The sequence below is a fragment of the Amblyomma maculatum genome, unplaced genomic scaffold (genome assembly GCF_055883805.1).
Source record: "Amblyomma maculatum isolate TAMU_Amacu unplaced genomic scaffold, ASM5588380v1 scaffold_13, whole genome shotgun sequence".
Lineage (NCBI taxonomy): Eukaryota > Metazoa > Arthropoda > Arachnida > Ixodida > Ixodidae > Amblyomma > Amblyomma maculatum.
The window spans coordinates 3,295,256-3,317,048 of record NW_028146738.1 but is presented as its reverse complement, the minus strand read 5'-3'; the positions used below and the strand labels follow the sequence as shown (position 1 = coordinate 3,317,048).

The 21,793-nt window shown below is 42.2% G+C and overlaps 1 protein-coding gene across 2 annotated transcripts in view; it reads left to right on the top strand.

Annotated features, from left to right (window-relative positions):
* Window positions 1-21,793, top strand: part of LOC146172109 (uncharacterized) — a 224,921-nt gene that overhangs the window by 188,214 nt on the left and 14,914 nt on the right. The window contains exon 5 of one of the 2 annotated variants that reach the window (XR_014702432.1): window positions 17,728-17,957. Coding sequence is in view for 1 of the 2 variants with exons in the window: in XM_084585729.1 (XP_084441855.1) it covers window positions 17,728-17,873 (146 nt within the window). In the remaining variant the exon portion in view is untranslated. Of the gene's footprint in view, window positions 1-17,727; window positions 18,635-21,793 lie in introns of those variants that run through there. The other variant, XM_084585729.1, reaches the window with a different exon arrangement.

The following is a 21,793-nucleotide window of genomic DNA, read 5'->3' as shown; positions in this document are numbered from 1 at the left end:
AAGATGACCGAGGGAGATGGAAAGAAGTTAAAACAACCTCTTTTGCTGCTTCTAGCCGCAAGCAAGGGTGCGGCAAGAAAGAGCAAAAGCAGCGATTGAGTCATGTGTCAACCTATTGGAGAGGCAACGGCACGAGGGGCGACGTGCCGCGTCGTGTCGTAGCAGACACTCCAACAGAATAAAAATAAAGACTTGCAAACCTGTGGCAGCTAGCAGAACAACCCTTGAACCCGTAACCGCACGCACGCGCCGCGAAACGCGCGTGCAGAGCAACCACGCCCCTAGCAAAGAAGGTGGGAGGGGTGGGCACGGTCGCTCCATACTCTTCAGTATATACGTAACAACACAACGCGGGGCAGAAATACGAACTTATAGAAAGATTTGACGGATGGCGCAGCCTGTCCAAGCGCGCCAGCTATGCGCTCAGGCGTGAAATCTTGTATGCACGATAGAGAATGTACCGGTACGTTAGTGACACTGTGGAGGAGAAGCACGAAAACGTACCGGTACGTTTGTGACAGCGAAAGGGTTAATGAGTTTACAGACAAAAATGTACTACTTCTTCCTATACTCTGAACCGTATTCCGATTCAATCCCTAACATCCTACTGGTTTTTGGGTGCAGTTATATCCCAGTCACTAACCTGTAAGCCGCACATCGAACTAATTATTAGCAGCACTAACCAGAAGTTAGGTTATTTACTCCGAAACTTCAGCAATGTCCCAGCCCTTTTAAACTTAATTCCCTATAAAACTTGTTCTTCCCAAATTCCAATGCTGCCCCTATTTGGAACCCTCATCATGCCACCCTTTGCATTGTATTGGAGCTTGTTCAGGATAACGCAGCTCTAATTATAACTCTATAGCAAGTATAACAGCAATGAAATCTAATCTTTCTTACCTTCTCTAACACAGCGTAGAAATTTTTGTGCTTAAGCTTTTTGTAGTGAGAGCTACATTGGCCACAGTCTCACCATTTTGCCGTGCCTGTCCAAAGAAATAAGAAAAAAAAAGAAAAAGAAGGAAGGAAGAATTAGAAAAGATGAAAAAGAGCCAGAAGCAGAGAAGAAGAAACACATAACTTAGTAGTTGGTAGAGTCGAACAACAACGAGTTGCAAGGGCAAAAGGTTGATTCGAACTTTGTGACAGCGGTGTGCCCCAGAGTTCGATGCAGAGATGATGTCATATTACTAGAAGTCTTCTACGCACGAATGAGAATGGTCAACGACGAGACAAAAGGGGTGCTCATATGTGAAGTGATTCCTTTATAGCATAAAGCTTAAACCATAGAGTAAACTGTTTAGTGCAAAAGCAATGTCTTTACTTTCTAGCCAACCCTAAGCGTTGCCATGCAGATTACTCCCATGTAACTCCAGGTTTAACCACAAGCTAAACCACAGCTAACTTTTTCATACACTTTATTATCCCCAGTCACAGCACATAAATCTTATAACTGCACCCAACTATCGCTCTTTTCCTGTCGACCATCAGCACAAGACTGAATCCATTTTTAGCCATACAAACACGTCCTAGCGTGCTTGAAACAACACTAAATCAGATTGCCCTTTACTTGCTTTTCTGAATATCAGTGTGGGCTGGGCAGTTGTCCACAGGACAGTTGTCCACCAGCCAGAGCCATGCCCGTGATTTTTAACTAACAATGCCAATACCAGATTTTCTGTATAACAGGGCCTTCGATGCTACTGCATTAAAATATGTTATTTACTGCACTTGGGCTCGCTACAATTGCCTGTGGAAAGGGACTCCACAGTCACTGAGCCCTACCGGTACTCTCAAACAGGCACGGGAAACCAAGATGACCATCTGCTGACACATGTCTGAGGGAATGACCTGCAGAAAGATAAAAAAAAAAAAAGAAAGCATGAAGCCACACATTCAAAACATTAATACTGGAACAGTGTAAATGTTGAGTGCTTCATTAGGTGCTTTCACATTATAACTAGTAAGTATGCTAGTCGCAAGGACTGAGACATAAAGAGCATTAAGCAACAGGTGAAAAACAAAGAAGGTAAAAATTAGATAAATTCGATGGAAAAGAAACAGCGTGGAATTATACGGACAGTGGAAAATGCAGATCAGGAAGGAAGCTTTCTTTGATAACTCAAGAGGCAGTGCCTACTTTTTAAAGCTAGATCTGGGTGCCTTAGAACACGCAGCTACAAAAAGAAATTTAACAATGAAGATGACGCATGTGCTGTATGTGGTAACTCCAGTGAAACAATTGACCATATTATACTCGAATGTAATGATATCCATCCGGAAGTTGATGCATGCGCAATTACTGTTCCTGAAGCTCTGGGGCTTAGAGATACCAGTGGCCGGGTGAATCTGGAAGATTGGTGGCTGAAAAGCAGAGAAGTGACATAATATTAGTAGTGTAGAAACAAAAATTTAATAAATAGAATAATGGTTTAGTTAACCAATCTAAATCAATAATTAAGATATAGGGAGAAAAATGAGCATGATAGCTACTGCTACCACCCGGTTTCAAAGGGGACGCTCCTATAACCCATCTATCTATCCGCCTGCTTCTGCTGCCGAGCCTCCGTGCGCTCATGACGAAAATTCTTGCCACGAGCTATGTGTTATCTTTTTGCCAATTTCAGCTATAATACACCACATGGAAGAGCCTTGCTACCATGAAGCCGATAATACACCCTCATCTAGATTCACCGCGTAGATTCACGGCCAGAAGCTGCCACAGCGAACAGAGACAAGAAATTTGCAGTTCACAAAATGACAAAGGAAATGGCATGCTCTCAAATTTACTGAAACAATATTTGGTATGTGTGCGGCGAAATCATAACTTATATGCAAGACTTATTCCACTGTTTTTGGTTGAATGATGAGCAAGCAGTCAAACTGCAATACATGTGTGAGATGTGTGACACCTGTGAAAGACGCTTAGCAAAAATAGTGTATTTTTAACCAGTGGTTTGTGATTCTAAGGATTTAAATTTGTTGGAAAAAAAGTCCATTCTCAGGTGTGGATAATCAGATAAGTTGTCTAATTATCCATGATTATCATAATGCCCTCACAAAGATGCCATTTACGTAATGTGCATATACTGTATGCAAAGGAAATAGAGCAAATAGAACAAGCAAAGGAGGTCCTGTGCTCTAGCCCTTCTTAGAGCTAGAGATACAACAAGAGATTCCTAGAGATACACCAATTCAGGCTATGTTCGCAAGGTTGAGGCGCCGTCATTCAAAACATTATTAGTACAGATACGTACTAATAATGTAATAATTGATAATGACTCCATGGTATGTACCATACAGGATTCATCATCAATTATTGCAAGGCAACAGTCAGAACATTGAAAGATATAAGCCTAATGTTTCATACGCGTACGACTGGTTGAATTTGTGACACATAACTAGTAGCACGTATTTTCAAGATCAACTGCTGATCGAGACATATGTAGCCATAGAGAATTATCCCATAAAGTAAGGTCTCGAGCATCTGCTTCATTGCGTGCCTGAAATCTCAAAATAAAGCATGCTTCAGAATGAAGTTACAGCATACCATATGCCCAAATCCACCAGTAATGTAAGCTACCTGGTACCAGCTGAGCTCTAAGCACGCAGCTACTGGGCAGGCTACTGAGGTGTATTCAATCAATCAATCAATCAATCAAAGTGATCTTTATTTGTAGGAAACGAAATACATAAAGAATATTTGGACCGATAGCCGGGGGGCTAGTAGACGGTCCAGTACAGAATAAACTTGGTCAGGCAGCCGTAATGAGCGCATACAAACACACACACACACAAACATACAAAAAAAAAAAAAACGACTCAAACAGACAAGCAAAAAGAATCAACAGGCACGGAGAAAAATACTTTTCAGCAAGCAATTCATAGGCAATTAATACAAAACGCAAGCGCACACACACAAAAAAAAAAAAAAAAATGGGGGGGGGGGGGGGGAGGGGATCATAACTCTCCTTGGCTGTTAATAAAGAACATTTTACAACTCATTTTAAAGTTACCTGCAAGTTTTACATTAATAGGCAACGTGTTCCAATGTTTTGCTCCAGAAAATTGTACTAAACGTTCTCCGTACACATTGTGGCAGGCAGGGAGGTTGAAATTGCCATTTAATGCGTGTCTTGTATTGCGAGATGGCAACAAGAAAATATCAAGTGGCAGAGGAATACTAGTATTAATGATGTTATTTACCAATACACAGATTTTGTATTTAAGCATTGATTCTAAAGAAAGTACTCGATTTTCTAGAAATAAATTATTGTTGCTGCAGTCGAAAGATACGCGGTATATTATACGCAATGCTCTCTTCTGCAGTCTCTGTAAGGGAAGTAGATAAGTTTTGTACGTTTGTCCCCAAGACTCACAGCAGTAGCTGATGTGGCAGTGAAATAACGAAAAATACAGGGAACGTAGTATGGTGTACGGGAAATACCTTTTCGCCTTGGTAAGCGCGTAGCAACTGAAAGCTAGCTTTTTAGATAGCTTATCTATCTGCTCTTGCCAGTGCAAGTGTTGGTCAAAGATGATACCAAGGTATTTGAAAGAACAAACTTGCTGAATACAATCGTTGTTTAGAGATATGTGAATCGTACTAGGGTCAATGTTTCTTCTCTTGGAGTGGAATACTACATATTTAGTTTTATCTACATTTATTGTTAGTTTATTAGCACGAAACCATTCTGAAACATTAAACAGTTCGGACGTTATCGTATTTTCTAGGCCCAAGAGTGACTTAGATGTGAACAAAAGAGCAGTGTCATCTGCATACATAAAGACTTTTGAAAATTGAACGGCCTGCGGTAGGTCGTTCACGAAAATGGAAAACAAAACAGGACCCAATACAGATCCTTGCGGGACCCCGCAAGTCACAGGTAGTAGTGTGGAGTGTCTGTCACTCAGCACTACTTTTTGTTTTCTAGCGGAAAGGTAGCTATCAAAAAACTGGAGAGAGGCATTAGTAATACCACACGATTTTAATTTTTCCAATAACTCTGAGTGACAGACGCACTCAAATGCCTTTTTTATGTCGAGGAATATTACTATTGCAATTTGATTTTTGTGAAGAGCAGTGTTAATATGGTGAGAAAGTGATGTGACAGCAGTGGTTGTTGATTTGGCTGAGATAAAGCCATGCTGCTCAGCACAGATTACATTATTATCAAGCAGAAACTTGTTCAATTGTAAGGATATTAATTTTTCAAAAACAGTATTGATTATACTAAGCACAGATATGGGTCTGTAACTACTGGGGTCATTGGGATCTCCTGTCTTGTAGACTGGCACAACTTTCGCAATCTTCAAGCTTATTGGATACTGAGAGCTAACCATCGCATGGTTAATTATGTTGCATAAGGGGGTGCAAAGAATGTCGATATTGTCTTTTAGCACCTTCGATGGTATTCCGTCATAACCACAAGCTTTGTTTTCTCGCAGATTTTTAACTACTGACCTCATTTCTTCTTCAGTTATCTCCCGGAAAGCAAAGGTATTATTTGTTGCAATAGGTCTTCCTAGGTGAGGCGTTGTTGAAGGAAAGCCATTAACCAGTTTTTTTCCTCGATCGACGAAATTATTATTGAAGGTATCAGCCATCTCCTCTGAGATTAAGTCTGGAAGGATATGTTCTTTTTTCTTTAATCCAACAACATCGCTCACAATTCCCCATATCTTTTTGGAATTTCCTTCCTGTCTCATAATTAGATTAGTGTAGTATTGTTTCTTTGAGTTCCTCATCATGGCGACCGATTTGTTTCTGTAGCATCGAAACTGTTCCCGGTAATACCTATTAGTTCGATTGTTTTTCCACTTATGATAGTATGAATCTTTCTTTTTCAAGACTTCAAGTATAGCTTTTGTCATCCAAGGGCATATACCATGGTCGTAGTTACGCCTAGTGTATGTGTAAGTGGATCGGTCAATGACGTCTGTGATTTTCCTTATCAGGTATTGATATTCAATATCTATGTCATCATCATGCACGCCTTCGAAATCTGTGCACTGAAGCAGCGATCGCACTTGAGCGTAATCGATTCGGGTGGTACGTTTTTTAAACTGCTTGGGAGGATAAAGCAAAGGGTCACAGGGATAAAGAATAAAGATGGGATTGTGGTCTGAGATGGCAATGTCGCACACACCAGCAAACACATTTATGTCCTTGTTGCAAAGCACATGGTCAATCAGAGAGGCGGATTGGTTAGTGACTCGAGTTGGCTCATCTATAACATTTGTCAAGTTAAAGGACTGTATCAGCAAGAGGTAATCACGGCAATCATCTTTCAACAAATCAATGTTGAAATCACCACATACAATCAAAGACGATTTACCCGTCGCAAGTGATAATAGCGTAGTTTCCATTACGGAATAGAATTTGTTTAGACAAGCGCTAGGTGGGCGGTAAACAACACCTATAATGATGCCACACTTCATTTCAATGAACAGTGTTTCAACTACACCTGCTTCATAACTAGCATTGCATTTACAGCAGTAGTCGATCCCTTTTCGAACAAAAAGTGCGAGGCCACCACCACGTGATACACTATCCCGCGGTCGCGAGAGGAAATTGTACCCAGGAATTTCAACAGTTTCACCTTGCTTGAGCCATGTTTCTGTCAGCGCAATAACATCAAAACGATACGAGTAATGTGACAGATAAGCAACCAAATGATCGAGGTTTTTCCTAGCACTCCGGATGTTGCAGTGTAACACAGATACCTGACCGCGCCCAAGCCATTTGTTTTCGATTTGAGCAGAAGTGTAAGTCATTCGGAGATACAGCGATTACAGGGTAGCCTATTTATTACTGTACCTGGGCGAGGTCAGCCATTCGCGTCACCTGCAGTACGTGCGAGTTGTCTGTCTTGCGCATCAAGATTTTACCTTCTATGACCCAGGCATACTTCCAACCCTTCTCTTTTTTTGCCTTCAAAGCGTGGCCCAGCAGCACTTTTTTTGCCGGGCACAAATGCTCGTTTACATAGACTGGTGAACTCTTTTCTTCTGAGCTGTTGAAACCCAGGTGAAATGTGTTTAGTCTTTGTTTTTTGGCAGCTTTCAGCATTTTGTCTCTAGCGGCACGGGAATGAAATTTGACCACCACATTTGACTCTTTTTTGTTCATCGATGGCACTCGGTGAACGACATCAATGTCACTCTCACTGATTTCAATTTGCAAATGGCGTGATATATCTGTCAAAGTAGCGACAAGGTTTTCACCCTGGACTACAGGAAGCCCCTTGATTTCCAGATTACTTCTCCTGCTGTACTGCTGCAAGTCAATCACCTCTTTCTTCACGTCTTCTAGTTCTTTTGAGAGGCGATCGTTGTCTTTTTTTATTTCTACGCTTTCAGCTTTCACATATTTCAGTTCCTTTTTCATTTCAGCTATTTCTGCCTTAAGCTCCTCAAATATTGTGTTAATGAACTCTGCAAGTATCAAGCTGTTGAGCCTTTGGCAGCTTTTGCCTTAACAGCTCAGTGTTAGCACTTACCATGAGCTGGCACTGGAAGGCAAGTGCCCTAAGACTAGATTTCTTCAGCCAACAGGAACAAGTCAGGAGGACTTGTTCCACCTTCCACCTTATAACAAATCTGGAAGTCTAGATATATTTGGGTGCTATCCGTCTTGTTTATATTATAAGCAAACAGCAAAAGCCAAACAACCTTAGGAAAGTAAGGTTCCAGACATGCTCCTCACCAACATTGTGCGATACCTGTATGCAGACTGGAACGGCGTCCCAGACAATGTTGCTCTAATCACTTGCTCACATCACTTCGTCGCAGACGTAAAAGCTTTCCTGAAACTATGGGTATGTATTTTTTAATTTTACTTTTGGGTTTATATTGTTTAATGTCCCATAATTTTACTATCTCTTTTAGGGTATTTAATGAAATGAAGTCTAGTACTGCACACCAACAGAAGATATGCAAAACTGGATATGCCAGGGCATCCCATCATAAAGGGCCAGTGAGCCTTTTTTTACATTTAAGCCTTTTACAATTTCACACCACTTTACAATAATAATGCAGCTTTCAAGACTTCCATCAGACTTTTTTGCAAGCCCTTGATGAAGAGTATCAGATTGTCGATAAGGACATGAGATGCATCTACCGCACTGCTGATGGACAGCTTTCTTCCTTCACTTTACTGTATGCTTTAAATTCTGGCTAAGCACTGTGAACATCAGCAATACTGCATCGGAAATCCTGCTCATGCTAAAGACTACCGTTGCAATGGGCACACAACACAGACGAAAATAAAACAAGTCGAGAGAATAACACGCAGCCAATCCTGACATGTCAACAGTTCTGAGGTTAGGCAAGTAAGGAAGGCTAAACAAAGTCACTCGCTTAGCCAAAGCATCTTAGGCAATGCACCTGGTGCCAAATGATACTAACCAAAGCCATTTACCATGTGAGCACATAAATGCATATCAAAGAGGAAATTCACAAAAAAAAAAACTGATGACTACTGAGAGTAAAACAGACACTTGCCAATCATGAATAAAGATAATCAGTCTCATGGCATAACAAAGAAACCAAACATTTGTTAACGCATGAAACCACCTCAGTCTTCATATGTAATAATGCATACCCAGGAAATTTTTCATGTCCATGAATTGAAGTAGTACCTCAGCGTACATCACATTGTTGAAACAGGTCGCTGTTGAGGGCAATGCAAAGGGCATCTTGCATTACCAAACCTTCAATTCCTTTCTTTTACCAGAATATTGCCCAGCTTGATACATAAAAGACAGGTCTCTGTTGCACTCTTGGTCTTGATTTTGTTTTATTTTTGTGTTTGCTCATTTCACGTGCATTTAATCATGCTCAAGAAACATATGCACTTTGTTGATAGCAGTCTTCCTACCTTTGCGATTTGTCCTGCACTCTTGGTTCAGTATGCTTTATCACTAACTTGAGCAGCCACACACATTGATAGTGTGGCAGAGCAGGGCCCACAAATTCTCTAACTTGCACCCTATTCCAAAATGTCCCCTTCGGTGAAACCTGACTGAATAAAACACTCGATCAGTGTGTTTCCACCTGCTCTGGCCTGCACTGCTGGAGCTGTACACCATGTAACAAAAAAGCACCTGATATAGAAATGTGATGAGGCACAATGATAGCTGCACTTGCCTTCCTGCCTGATAAAATTTTACAGCAACAATACCAACGTTATATAATATTCGACAACTTGGAACTACCAGCTGCGCATTCTTGTCCCATGAGTGCTAACATGCTAGCAAAATGATGATGTATAGTAGGATTTGCACAGTACATAAGCTTTACTCATTTGTTTTCTGATAGGGGCCTTTCATGAGTATTTTCTTCAAAATTTATAAGTTAGGCTCTGCTGTATGTGTATAGTACTAGTATAGTACTGGGTATTGTATAGTATAGTACTAGTAATGTTCCTACTGAAGGTGTCCACAGTAGACCTTCCGGTGAGATACCCATAAAGCTGGCAACGAGTTGGCCCGATTATGGGGCTTAGTTATTGCCCTTAGTGATCCAAGCTATGAGGGACACGCCGCAGTGAAGGGCTCCGAATAATTTCAACCAACTGAGGTTCTTTCATGTGGACTGATATCATACATACAGGTTCGCACTGCATTTGGCCAGGATCAAACCCAGATTCCCTGCCCTATAGTAGCTGAGTGCCCTATGCAACAAGCTTAGCAGCATGCCTTGGGGTTCAGAACAATGGGGAATGTACAATGCCTAAAAGCACTAAAATAGAATGAGTCACTGTTGTCATTGGTGTCACACCGTTTTCTTGAGCAGGCTGATCAGTCTTGTCACCAACACCATTACCATCTCATGGACTGTAACAGCTGTTCTGAGCAAGGCACAATGTAAATTAGGATGAATTACTGCATTCATTGGAGGGCTTCCATACAAGAAACCGTTTCGGTAACTTCTAACCAACATCAGTGCCCCAGTTAACAGCGATCATTTAGCCCAATTAACATGCGCACAACACATGCAGTCATTATCTGCAATGCACCATTTTGAGTTCCATACAAGATTTTTACTCAGGAGCTCCTATCATATATATGGTGAAATAAATGAATTGTTATAGCAGTATTGTTTTTGCGCTATACATATTTACTTCAGTGCTACTATCAAGCAGCAGTACAATTAATACAGAGCACAGTCATTTCCAGTCGCTGTCTTTAAATGACATTATTTGCGGTAAACGCTTCCGCGTTCTCCATAGAACTCTCCGCAACAATGCACTGCAGCTGATCCACAATTTGGAACGCATATATGAATTAAATGAGGCGCCAGTGTCGCAGCAGTATTCCGTTGCACACATAGTCGCGTCACGAAAGGCTGAAACAACTGCGCCTCAAAGTTCTGTGCATTTCTCGAAATTGCATGTTCATCCCGCATTATATCCCAGCAGCCTTGTTTACAACGCCGCGAAAAACGGTTTAACTAAGACAACACTTTACGACTGTCAAGTGTATCGCTCGATCGAGCGATAAACCCTTGACAGCGGCTGGCCCAGAAACGGGACAATGTTTGCCACCAGAGTTATTGATTTAGAAAGGTCCTAACGCACACTAGTTGGTTATTCCCACATGTATTTATGTTGTCAGCGCAAGAGACTGGCATTTCTCAAATCTCGCTTACACAAGAACTTGGTTAGAGCCGAAAAGCACGCGCTTTAGTAACATACTCACCTTGTGATACCCATCAACAGCTGCAAGCATGCTGTTTGCTGCGTTGTGCATCGTGTGCGTGTCGTTCATCGTTGCTGGTACGCCGATGCCAAATGAACCCCATTCCTCCAGTCCGAGGCAGACGACGAACATGCGTGACGCCATATGCATTTTGGAACGCCTAGCTGTTGCCACGGCAACCGAGAACGAAGGAACTGACGTCGCGTGATGGCGACGATGACGTTCTGCTTTCATTTGGGCTGGAAACGGAATGTCCATGAATCTCTACTACAGTATCTTTCGCACCCCGGTGTAGGATCATTATCATGGAGGAAGGAAGTTTCCTCCGTGATTATTATTCAGTACGGCGTGTGTAGGATGCTGTGAAATTTGTGTCACCCAACGTTGGCAATCTCCTGTCTGGCTGCCTTCAAAACCAAAACCAGCGTTTACAGTATATGTCTTGCATCTTGCAGTGGTGGTGACTGTTTTCTTGCTTATCGTTTTGTTGCCGTGATCATTACGTCATACGCATTGTTCCAAGGACGGTTACCTCAGCCATTCCTCAGCGTGTTGCGCGTGCACCTTGCGCGCGAAAGGTGCTGCGCTACATGTGCACGTTTGCGCATTCCATCTACGTGTCACAACGAAAATGACGGCAGTTGTGCAAGTCATGAGTTGTTGTTTCCCGCAAGCTGCGTGCTGTAATGAACTCGTTGTTACGTAAGTTGTCTTACGGTCTAGCGTTGTTTTTTTTTTTTTTTGATGGCTACCTACATTCCTGCACACCATCGCGTTCGCATGCTGGCGCTATGTCGGGTACGTCTCGTGGCTGCCGATAGTCGGTCGAAGCACTCGGCCCAGTTCGCGCTTATGCAGCACAGGTCGCTTTACTGTTGATGGCTATGTTCATTCATGTGGTACGGTTTTCAGCAATGAATATCTTTCTATAACATGATGCTGTTCTGGACACTTCGACGATTTGCTGAATGCATGATCAGACTTGTGTGGCCCGATCGCGTGCATCTTCATGACTGTCGTCTGCTGTTCTGCCAAACCAGCGGTGGTTAGCTTAATTAGGTCTAATTCCATTGCATAAACTGGCGGGCGTTTGTTCTTTCTTGGAAGCACGTGCCAGTTCGGAATGATGACAAGTTTTGGGGTTAAGAGTGTAATCCGTTCAATGTTCCAAATATTTCTTCGTGTATGTGCGGCTCGCCCGCGTGTTTCAAGTGATCCACTTCGTCGAAAAGTTGTTGCGGCGAGTCGCAGTGACTGAAAAACGTTATTACATATGCGCAAAACTGTTCAAGCTAGCTTTGCATTGAAATAGATGCAAACATGTTTGCATTGCAAGAACAAAAAAAAATTATTGTCCGAACGTGAGCCAGACACCTTTGTATCCATCTCACTGCATGCAAATCAACAACACATTCTGAGCACACATGTATTCTGGGTTGCCATAACTCCCTTGCATCATGTTTAGTTTAATATTTGATGCTTCTGAATTGCATATTATTGCCTAGTGCTTTCTTCATGTCTGCATGCAGTAGACAGATAAACCAGTGTTCTCCTGGCTCGCTGCTCTGCTTAATTTCTTGCATGTAGTGTTTTTTGCGCTGGTGAAGAGAAATTTTGCTTCGCAGAAAGACTGTGAATTTCCTTTAAGAACCTTTGTACAGAAAGGGGGGCGCCAATAAGTCTTCTGCCTGAAAGCACTTAGAAGCCCAATGCTTTTTTTTTTTAAGTGCAGAAATGCAGTTTAGAGCATAGTTGGAGAATAAAAATGTTTTGTAACATTAGTACAATAACAACTGTGTCAAGGCAACCTGACACAAATAAACCACAGGAGCAGTAGTTCTGAAGCATAAACTTGGAATTTTTTAATTTTTTTTCACATTTGTGCCTTCTTGAGTCAAGGAGGTGAATCAAAGAGTGGCTACAAAAATAGATATTGAAAATCAGCAGAGGGGCCATTAAGGCATAGATGCTCTGTCGAGACCTGTTGTCAAGCCTTCTTTGGCAAGGATGCAACACTTATGGTAGCTGTGGTTCATTTCTTCAGGAAGTAAGACCTACATCTGATGAATGCCGACAGGGAGGGAAAATTTGTCGTGCTCGCACTCATCCTGTACCCAGTCTTGTGTGTGTTCTTTTGCACAACTACCATGTCTGAAGTCAACCTGGCTGTATATATGAATACCACATACGGGCATCTCAAGAAAAGTATTGAAGTCACGAGGACTGGAGCTAAACACCTTATCTGTTTCTTTGTTTTCAAAATCCATACTGTGGAGATGTGAACGCAGACTTGCCTAAGAGTGATCTTCTGAAGAACCTTTCTGTTGAGATGTGCCTAAATTTAAAAAGTAGCTGTTTTTCTAGCGCAGTGTAACGTGCATAGAGCTCTTTTACAGGTGAGGAGATTTAAGGTTCTTTACTCTGTATGCCTGCAGTTCTTATCTTTGAAAATTGCCTGTAACTTCAGTTCATATAAGAAACACCCATGCAAGGCTCTACAGGAGAAGTGATTTTGCATTTAGAACAGGTAGACATTGTTCTTCCAGTGTTTTTTTGCACACCAGTAAAATCAAATGCTATAAGATGTGTCGGCTTGCAATTCTAATGACCCGTAATTGTTGATGTGATGTGCTCGGTTTCCTCATAATCATTTTAGGTGCAATTCTACTTCCGGAAATGTGGGAAGAATCATTACCTCAGTTGCTGTAATTGATGCAAAAGAGCACATGAGAGATCTTTAGTTATTCTGCATTTTTTTTGCTCGTTAGCTTAATGAGGACATTATCATAGGTTGTACAAGACAGTTATTACAAGCTCCCATTCCCGCTAGATGACCTTCTATGTGACAATCATGCTAACGCATAACATTCCATGTCCGCTGCTGTGGTATATACCAAGTGTCCCTGCACTTGGTATATTCCGACTGATGATAAGGATGATGACATTGTTCAAGGCATGCTAACAGTAAATAAGAGAGGAGGAGAGTTTGGCCTGACTTTGTGTGAGCTGTCATGTTTTTAGGGCTTTTCATATACAGTATATAGGCTTACTTGTAATCCACTATGTACAGTACACGAGCTATTCAGTTGCATGCCATGTGGTACTGTTACAATGATGCACGCATTATAACAGCTCTTGTACCGGTGCTCAATTTCCAAACTGATCCAGCTTTCACTGCCATTGTTCTGCCAAGCACTGGCAAATATATTTAATATCTGCGACCATGTTAAATGCATATTAGTTTGCAGTGTCCAGACATGGCTGAGAACGGAGATAAGGACACTTTTAAAAAGAATATTTCTGCTGCTCATGCTCGTGGTGATCATTCTGCACAATAGCTAGGCGGGCGAGTTAGTGATATATTTAAAAATAAGTAATAGAGCGAACAACGGGGATGCTTGTCCTGTGTTTCTCTAGCCTTCATCCCCATTGTTCGCGCTGTTATTTTTTTAAAGAGCTTTCTGCTTTTACACAGCATCAAGGCTCTTGTTATCAGTGCAGTTCAGTCGTTCTGTCTTGTCCGACTCTTAGTGACCCTATGGACCATATCACGCCACGCTTTCCGGTCTCTCTCTATCTTCCTAACATGACATAACTTCATCTGCAATGCCTCGAAGATGCCATCTAACCATCGTGTTTGCTGCCTACCCCTTTCATGGTGACCCTCAACCTTTCCCAAAATAAAATCTTTCTCCAGCGATTCCTCTCTTCTCATCAGATGACCAAAGTAGCTGAGCTTTAACATTAGAATTTGACGCTCCAATGAGCAGTCAGGGTTTATGGTCGACGATATCAACTGATTTGATCTTCTGGCCGTCCAAAGAACTCGCAAGAGTCTCCGCCAGCACCACAATTCAAACGCGTCAATTCTTCGGCGGTCAACCTTCTTCACAGTTCAACTCTCGCATCCATACATCACAACTGGAAAGACCATAGCATGAGTTATACGGATCTTGGTTGGCAGTGTAATGTCTACGCTCATTATTGGGCGGTCAAGGCTAGCCATGGCTTTCTTTCCCAGAAGCAGGCGTCTCCTAATTTCATGGCTGCAGTCTCCTTCCAGGGTAATCTTGGAGCCCAAGAGAAAATCTAGCGCAGCTTCCACTGCTTCTCCCTTGATGCTCCATTACTTGATAGAGCAAGACGCCATAATCTTTGTCTTTTTAATGTGCAGTTTAAGCCCAAACTTCTCACTGTCTTCTTGTACGCGCATCAGAAGTCTCTTGAGTTCCACTTCACTTTCTGCCATTGAAGTGGTATCATCCGCATATCTAGGGTTGTTGATACGTTTCCCAGCAATCTTCACTCCAGCTGAAGTCTCGTCCAGACTGGCCTTCCTCATGATGCACTCGGCATATAGGTTAAATAGGCAGGGCGACAGTATGCAGCCTTCTCTCACTCCTTTCTCAATCGGAAACCAATCAGTAAGACCATGCCCAGTTCTGACTATTGCCCCTTGCCCTTCATATAGCTTCCTGAGGATACAGATGAGGTGAATTGGAACTCCCATCTATTGGAGAGCTTGCCACAATCTGCTGTGATCTACACAGTCAAACGATTTCGCATAATCAATAAAGCAGAAGTAGATGGGTTTCCGGAACTCTCTTGCTTTATCCATGATCCAGCTAAGGTTGGCAATGTGGTTTCTAGTTCCTCTGCCCTTGCGAAACTCAGCTTGCATGTCCGGAAGCTTGCGATCCACATACTGCTGCAGCCTACCTTGGAGAATTTTCAACATCACCTTGCTAGCATGCGAAATAAGTGCGATCGTGCACTAGTTGGAACAATCATTGGCACTGCCTTTCTTTGGAATGGGGATGTAAACTGACCTCCAATTATGTGGCCACTGCAGGGTTCTCCAAATTTGTTGACATAATGTATACAGAATGTTAACAGCGTCGTCATGGTTGAGGTTTTGAAGCAACTCAGCTGGAATGCCATCAATTCTGCTAGCTTTATTCTTAGCAAGGCTGGCTAAGGCCCATTCAACTTCACTCTTCAGGATGCCCAGCTCGAGATCAGTAATCACAACCGTCTTATGTTGTGTTTGCACGTCCGGGTCCTTCTTGTACAGTTCTTCTGTGTATTCCTGCCACCTTTTCTTTATCTCTGAGGCTTCAGTGAGGTCCCTGCCTTCTTTTTCCATTATCACGCCCAGCTTAGCGCACAAGCTTCCTTTAATATCTTTGATTGTCTTATACAGAGCTCTTGTGTTCCTCAATTGGTTGTTGTTATCAACTGCTTGGCACTGTATGTTCAGGAAGGCATTCTTATCTCTTCTTGCTATTTTCTGAAAATCTGCATTGAGAACCTTGTATCTTTCTCTTTGCTCCATAACTTTTGCCATCCTCCTTTCCTCAGCTATTTGCTAAGCCTCTTCAGATAACCAGTTTGCTTTCTTGCATTTCTTTTGCTTTGGAACTACCTTAGTAGCAACTTCTTGTATTATATCACAAACATCAGTCCACATCTCTTCAGGCTCTCTGTCTTCTAGATCTAATTCTTGAAATCGATTCCTCACTTCCACAGCATATTCTGATGAAATTTGATCCAGATCATACCTGAAAGGCCTTCTAGTTTTCTGTGTTTTCCTCAATCGAAGCTTAAATTTGGCAACAAGAAGCTGATGATTAGTGCCACAATCGGCCCCTGGCCTTGTTTTTACTGCTTGTGTAGCACTTCTCTGCCTGCAAAGAATATAATCAGTCTGATTCCTGATCAGACCGTCTGGTGAAGTCCATGTGTACAGGTGCCTCTTGTGCTGTTGAAAATGAGTATTAGCTATGGTCAGGTTGTTTTCTTGACAGTTATTATTTTGGCATTCAGGGCAGCTCGCCAAATTTGTTTTGTACTCATGGCAAAATAAAAAAAAGAAATTGATGTTATAGAGTTTTGTGTAACTTAAATTATGCTTGGGTAATCAAAGAAATTAGTAATGGAATCTGTTTAGGGGAAAGATAATTAAACTGAAAGTAGAAGAAAAAACGTGCCGATGGTGGGAACCGAACCCACAACCTCCGAATATTGCTTCCGGTGCTCTTCCAACTGAGCTACATCGGCCGCTGTCCCCCCTGCTACTTTCTTGATTATTAATGTTGTCTATATACGAACCTTGAGAGTGTTCACCAGCGCCACCCTCAACCATAGCGGCGGACGTGGAACGTCCTGTGTTACCGCCAGTGTCACGTAGAACGTGATCAAGAGCGAGGACAAAAGCTGTGCTAGAACCCTCTTATGCTACCAATGGCTTCAAGACTGCTAGAACAGAGACCCCCGTAAGCTACAAGCACATAAATGAAGGGGAAATGAGGGTGCTCGTTATAATACATGAAGGAAAGAAGCCAACAGTCGGCGAGGCCAAGGAAAGCATTGGGGATTGTACTTTATGTCTTTCTATTTTTTAATTTTTACTTGGGTAATCACAGAAGTTAGTGATGGAATCTGTTCAGGGGAAAGATAATTAAACTGAAAGTAGAAGAAAAAACAATGTGCCGATGGTGAGAACCGAACCCTCGACCTCCGAATATCGCGTCCGAGCACCGGACGCGTTATTCGGAGGATGCGTTATTTCTGTGATTACCCAAGTAAAAATTAAAAAATAGAAAGACAAAGTACAATTCCCAATGCTTTCCTTGGCCTCGCCGACTGTTGGCTTCTTTCCTTCTTAAATTATGCTTAAAATTTGAACACTTTTTTTTCTTTTCTGCCACGGGATCCAAGCTTGTGATCCCTATCATCATTTGGAAATGATGCAGTGACCTTGCATCAGAGATCTGGAATGAAAAAAACTGCAGTAATGTGATCTTAGTTTCTTGTAAAAAGTGGTTTTGGCAGGTGATGCCACTGTCTCTCTTTTTTCACATTACCTAGCTTAACTCATCACTGCTTTCTATGACAGCAATCTGTTTGTCAGCTGCAGCTTCAGTCTTTCTTTGGTGTCCCTAGAAAGGCTGACAGTTTGGCTGACCGGTTTGACATTGCTCCTCACTCAATTTTGTGCTGTGATTTCTTGTTGCTTGTGCAGAACACCATCGCAGCTGGAGCTCCAGCTGTCGTTGCTCATCTCGGATGAGGAGGAGAGTCATGACTGGTATCTTACGGCACAACAGGCACCCCTGTGTGATGAAAAAGCAACATTTGTGCTCAGTGATGTGTACAGGAAGGTGGTGAAGAACCTTTACGAAGGGCCCATATACCAGATGGACTGCAGTGGCCAGCTACGATGTGGTTCAACTGGTCTTACAATACCACCAGGTAGGGGTTTAATTTTGAACTGGTCTGCACATGGCTTAGTTACTTCATTTTTACCTTAACTGCTAACCTGATGCACGTGAGATATTTTGGGAGGGGTATGCAAAAGAAAAGTATGAAAGGTGAATGAGAAGAGAATACGTTGTAAGTACTCGCACAAGAAGAGCGAAAAGAAGAAAAGTAGCTAATCAAACACAGCTTGGGTAGTACCAAGGTGTAAAATATGAAAAAAGGAAGTGGATTACAAAGGTTTGAAGCTGAATATAGGAAAAAAAATAATGTTTAAAAATTCAAAAATGAATATCGTGCAACTGAAAAAGTGATCAGAGGAGCACATAGAAGTATTGCGTGTGGCATTTTGAAATTCAGAATAGGCTACATATTTATGGTTGTGGGGATTTTAGTTTCACTGAGAGCTGATGCTTTTCGAAATGCTGGTTCCAGTCATGTTTAGTAATAGCCCATTTAAGCCCGTAAACTAAAGTGCACTTGTGGGGAGTGTCTCTCACGAAAAGTGCACTCTGAATTTGTTAAACAATATAACATAAGTGCACTCGAGTGAGAGTACGTTCGCAGAATAAACTTCGAGAGCCGTCTGTAGCTTTGCGGGCAGTGATTTCTTCGTCACAGAACGTATTGTGTAAATGATATGCATACAGGTTGACATACGTGTTTTGTAGGTATCTTTATTTGAGTAATTGTTTTAAGATAGCTACAAGCAAGGCATCACATAACAAAAACGTGATGTAAATATGTATGCAACTTTCAAATTAGGCTTTGTTCTGGCACTGTGCCGAATCCATTTTCTGTTGTATCTGATGTTTATTGATATGCAGTCTCCTATTAATGGGACGATATCAAACTTTAGTCATTTTTTTGTGTTCTGCTATATTAGAAAGCAGTATTCTGAACTTTAGACCTGGAAGTGCACATATTTCTTTTTAAATATTTTATATAGTTGCCAATTTCTTATCTGCAAGGGCACTCTGCTCTCTCATTTAGCACTGTGCAGCGTAAAGTGTCTTGAGATGTAGAGTGCACTGCCCGTATTAACTTGCATGTTTCTCGAGGGTATAACCCCTGGTATTTGTCCGAGCGATGCCTGATGCACGAACATGCGTCCATGTGTCACAAGCATTCCGCTTCGTTGCACACGTTCCCTCATTTTTCCATGTTAGGCGTCACTTTACTCTGTTGGGATGAATCAGTATCCACCTGCTTTCTCCCCTTCTCACTTACACCAACATCAATGTCGCATAAATAAGCAATGTGACCTTCCAGCCCATGTTGTTAAAGAGGGTCCTGCCAATCTTATCTCCCTTTTGGACCAAAGAAGTGAAAGCAGTGTCAGTAACCCTGTTACAGGAGGGCCCACAATCTTGTGTTAATGGATGGCATCTTCATTATGTCCACCGTCAACCTTCATCACAGAAAGTTTAAATGTACAGCAATCAGTTATCATCTGCCACCGCACGTTCCACTGCTCATACGCAGATCCCCTTGACTCCATAGATGGCGCACATGCTGGAAGTCAGTATATAGACCTGTTGCATCGGGACAAGTGAGCACGTATGCACTGGCCACACGCAGTAGTGTGCCACGGCAGAGTCCTTCAATACTCTAACGGTCATGAAACTGCCGCCCAAGACAAGAGCGGCTGCCAGGGGCGCCATCGCTGATTGAGGTGTCAGGAGATCGCGCCGGCGCCATGCGATAGGGTTGATCCTGGGACACTTTCATTCACACTCATGCAGTTATTTCCTCTTCTCATTACATTAAGCGAAATTGATCACGATTTTCCAGTATCCACTGAAGGTTCATAATATTAGTCTGCCTGATGCTTATAGGAAAAGCACTGCCAGCAGATCCACAGCCCAATCATCACTTGTGATTTTCTGGTTGTGATGTAGGGACTTCATGCTTATAATGCGACACTGAAACTGTGCTGAAAGGTGTGGTGTGTTCTTTAACCTGAAACATACAGGTTACTCCTGCATAATACGCAGTAAGGCAACGGCCGCGTTAGCAGGTGGTGCTCGCTTGATTCGCTCCGCACTTCGGTTGTTCGCGCAGCTTGTGTGCCTGCCTGTCCTAGCCATAGCATTATCCATGTTTGAACCTTTGGATTGCTCGGCAGTAATCGTCGTGTGATTTCAATGGAAGGTTGAATGTATAACTGCTGTTGTCGCTGCTGGAGCACCGCGGCATCAGACTAAGATTACCAACTTTGCAGTGCAAAATAAAAGCTGCATTTTTTTTTAAACCTACTGCCTATTTCCACTTGTTTTTTGGCTGGTAAGTGGATAATTTGACGCTACTCCTGTTAAGCCATAGTACCGTTTAGTACATACTTTTTCTGAGTTCCGGCCAACTACGGATTAACAAGGTTTTACTGTAATATGAGCAGTGTGATACCACTTGGTTGGTTTCCCATAGAACTGAATGTAAAAAAAGTGTGAGAGAAGCCACATATGGTGAACTGCTTTGCATGTATATCTGTAAAGACTGAACTTTCTCATTGATAGGAAACTGCGGTGACCCTAAGTAACGGCCAAGTTCTGACCATGTTCTTGACTTGCACGTATCTCGCGTGCAACACGCTACCGATGACCGACTGTGTACAAAATGCTGCCTCTGTTTTGTGGCTTAAGAAAGCTCTGGCGGCACATTTTGAACCGGCACAGTGTTGCATCGGTTAATGCTCATCATTGTGGAGCAAAGGTGGCCAGATATTTCCACAGCATGCATTCATGCATTGCCTGCAGCACATGGATAGGCATGTGGTGTGCCCCCATGGAGAGGATAACAGCTCTGCTACAAATGGAGCAAGGTTAGAGAAAGACGTGGCTATCCTGCCGGGCACTTTCAAAGCACTCGGACAGGGTGAAAATCTGAAAACAAAAATAAAAACAAATGGCAGCCCCTACGTTTAGCAGTGTGAAGTGATCTGATGCCTGCACTTAGGAATGCCAGCAAGGCAAAAGCCAGCTTTGCGGTGTTGGCAATTTCTTATAGGCCCAGGTAAGGAAAGGGAATTCGGAGAATCTTCAAAATTCAACATGCCTGTAAGAAAGGCTTTGCTATCACACTACAGCAAACGTTCAAACATTTGTCTTACTCATTTGTCACTATTTCATTTAACAATGATTGTTAAACTGTGTGAGGCAGAATAAAGCCAGTAATACACTAAATCTTACAATATAATCGCCTTGTTAATCCTCGTGCTCTGAGTGGCACTGATAACATGTATAGCAAGCATGCCTACCACGCATTGATGCTACCAAGACAAGCACATAACGTGGCTGCACATTGTTTTGGCTGCAGCTAACGTTTCAATTGATGTAGTGAAATTAATAATTTTTTTTATTTGTTTTTTTCTTTAATATTGTTCAGAGAAACTACACGAACAGTTGGTTGAATGGACCCATAGCCTTTACGGCTAGTTATGGGTGCAAATACAAAACAAGTACTATGTTACTCCAGACCTCGTAATGAAAAACTTCAAAATTAGCACACACAATATAATTCATTCCGACATTCCCGTGGAAATTAGTGTTTTAAGGATGCCGGAAAGTTATAACTTCATTTGGGACTTCATTCCACACATGGGCTCCACAATATTGTAGAAGTCTCCGGCCGTACATATTATAACAAGGTGGTTGTTATTTGTTAGGCTGTTATTTGCAGATCTTGTTTGTTTCTTTGGTAATCTAAATAAACTAAGGGGCAGGGGTTAGATTTTATTACAATGTTTGCTATTTCAGCTATCTTCAGTTTATATGCCATTGATAGCAGTAGGATGCGAAGCTGCTGAAGGAGTGGCTTACTGGGGTATGTAC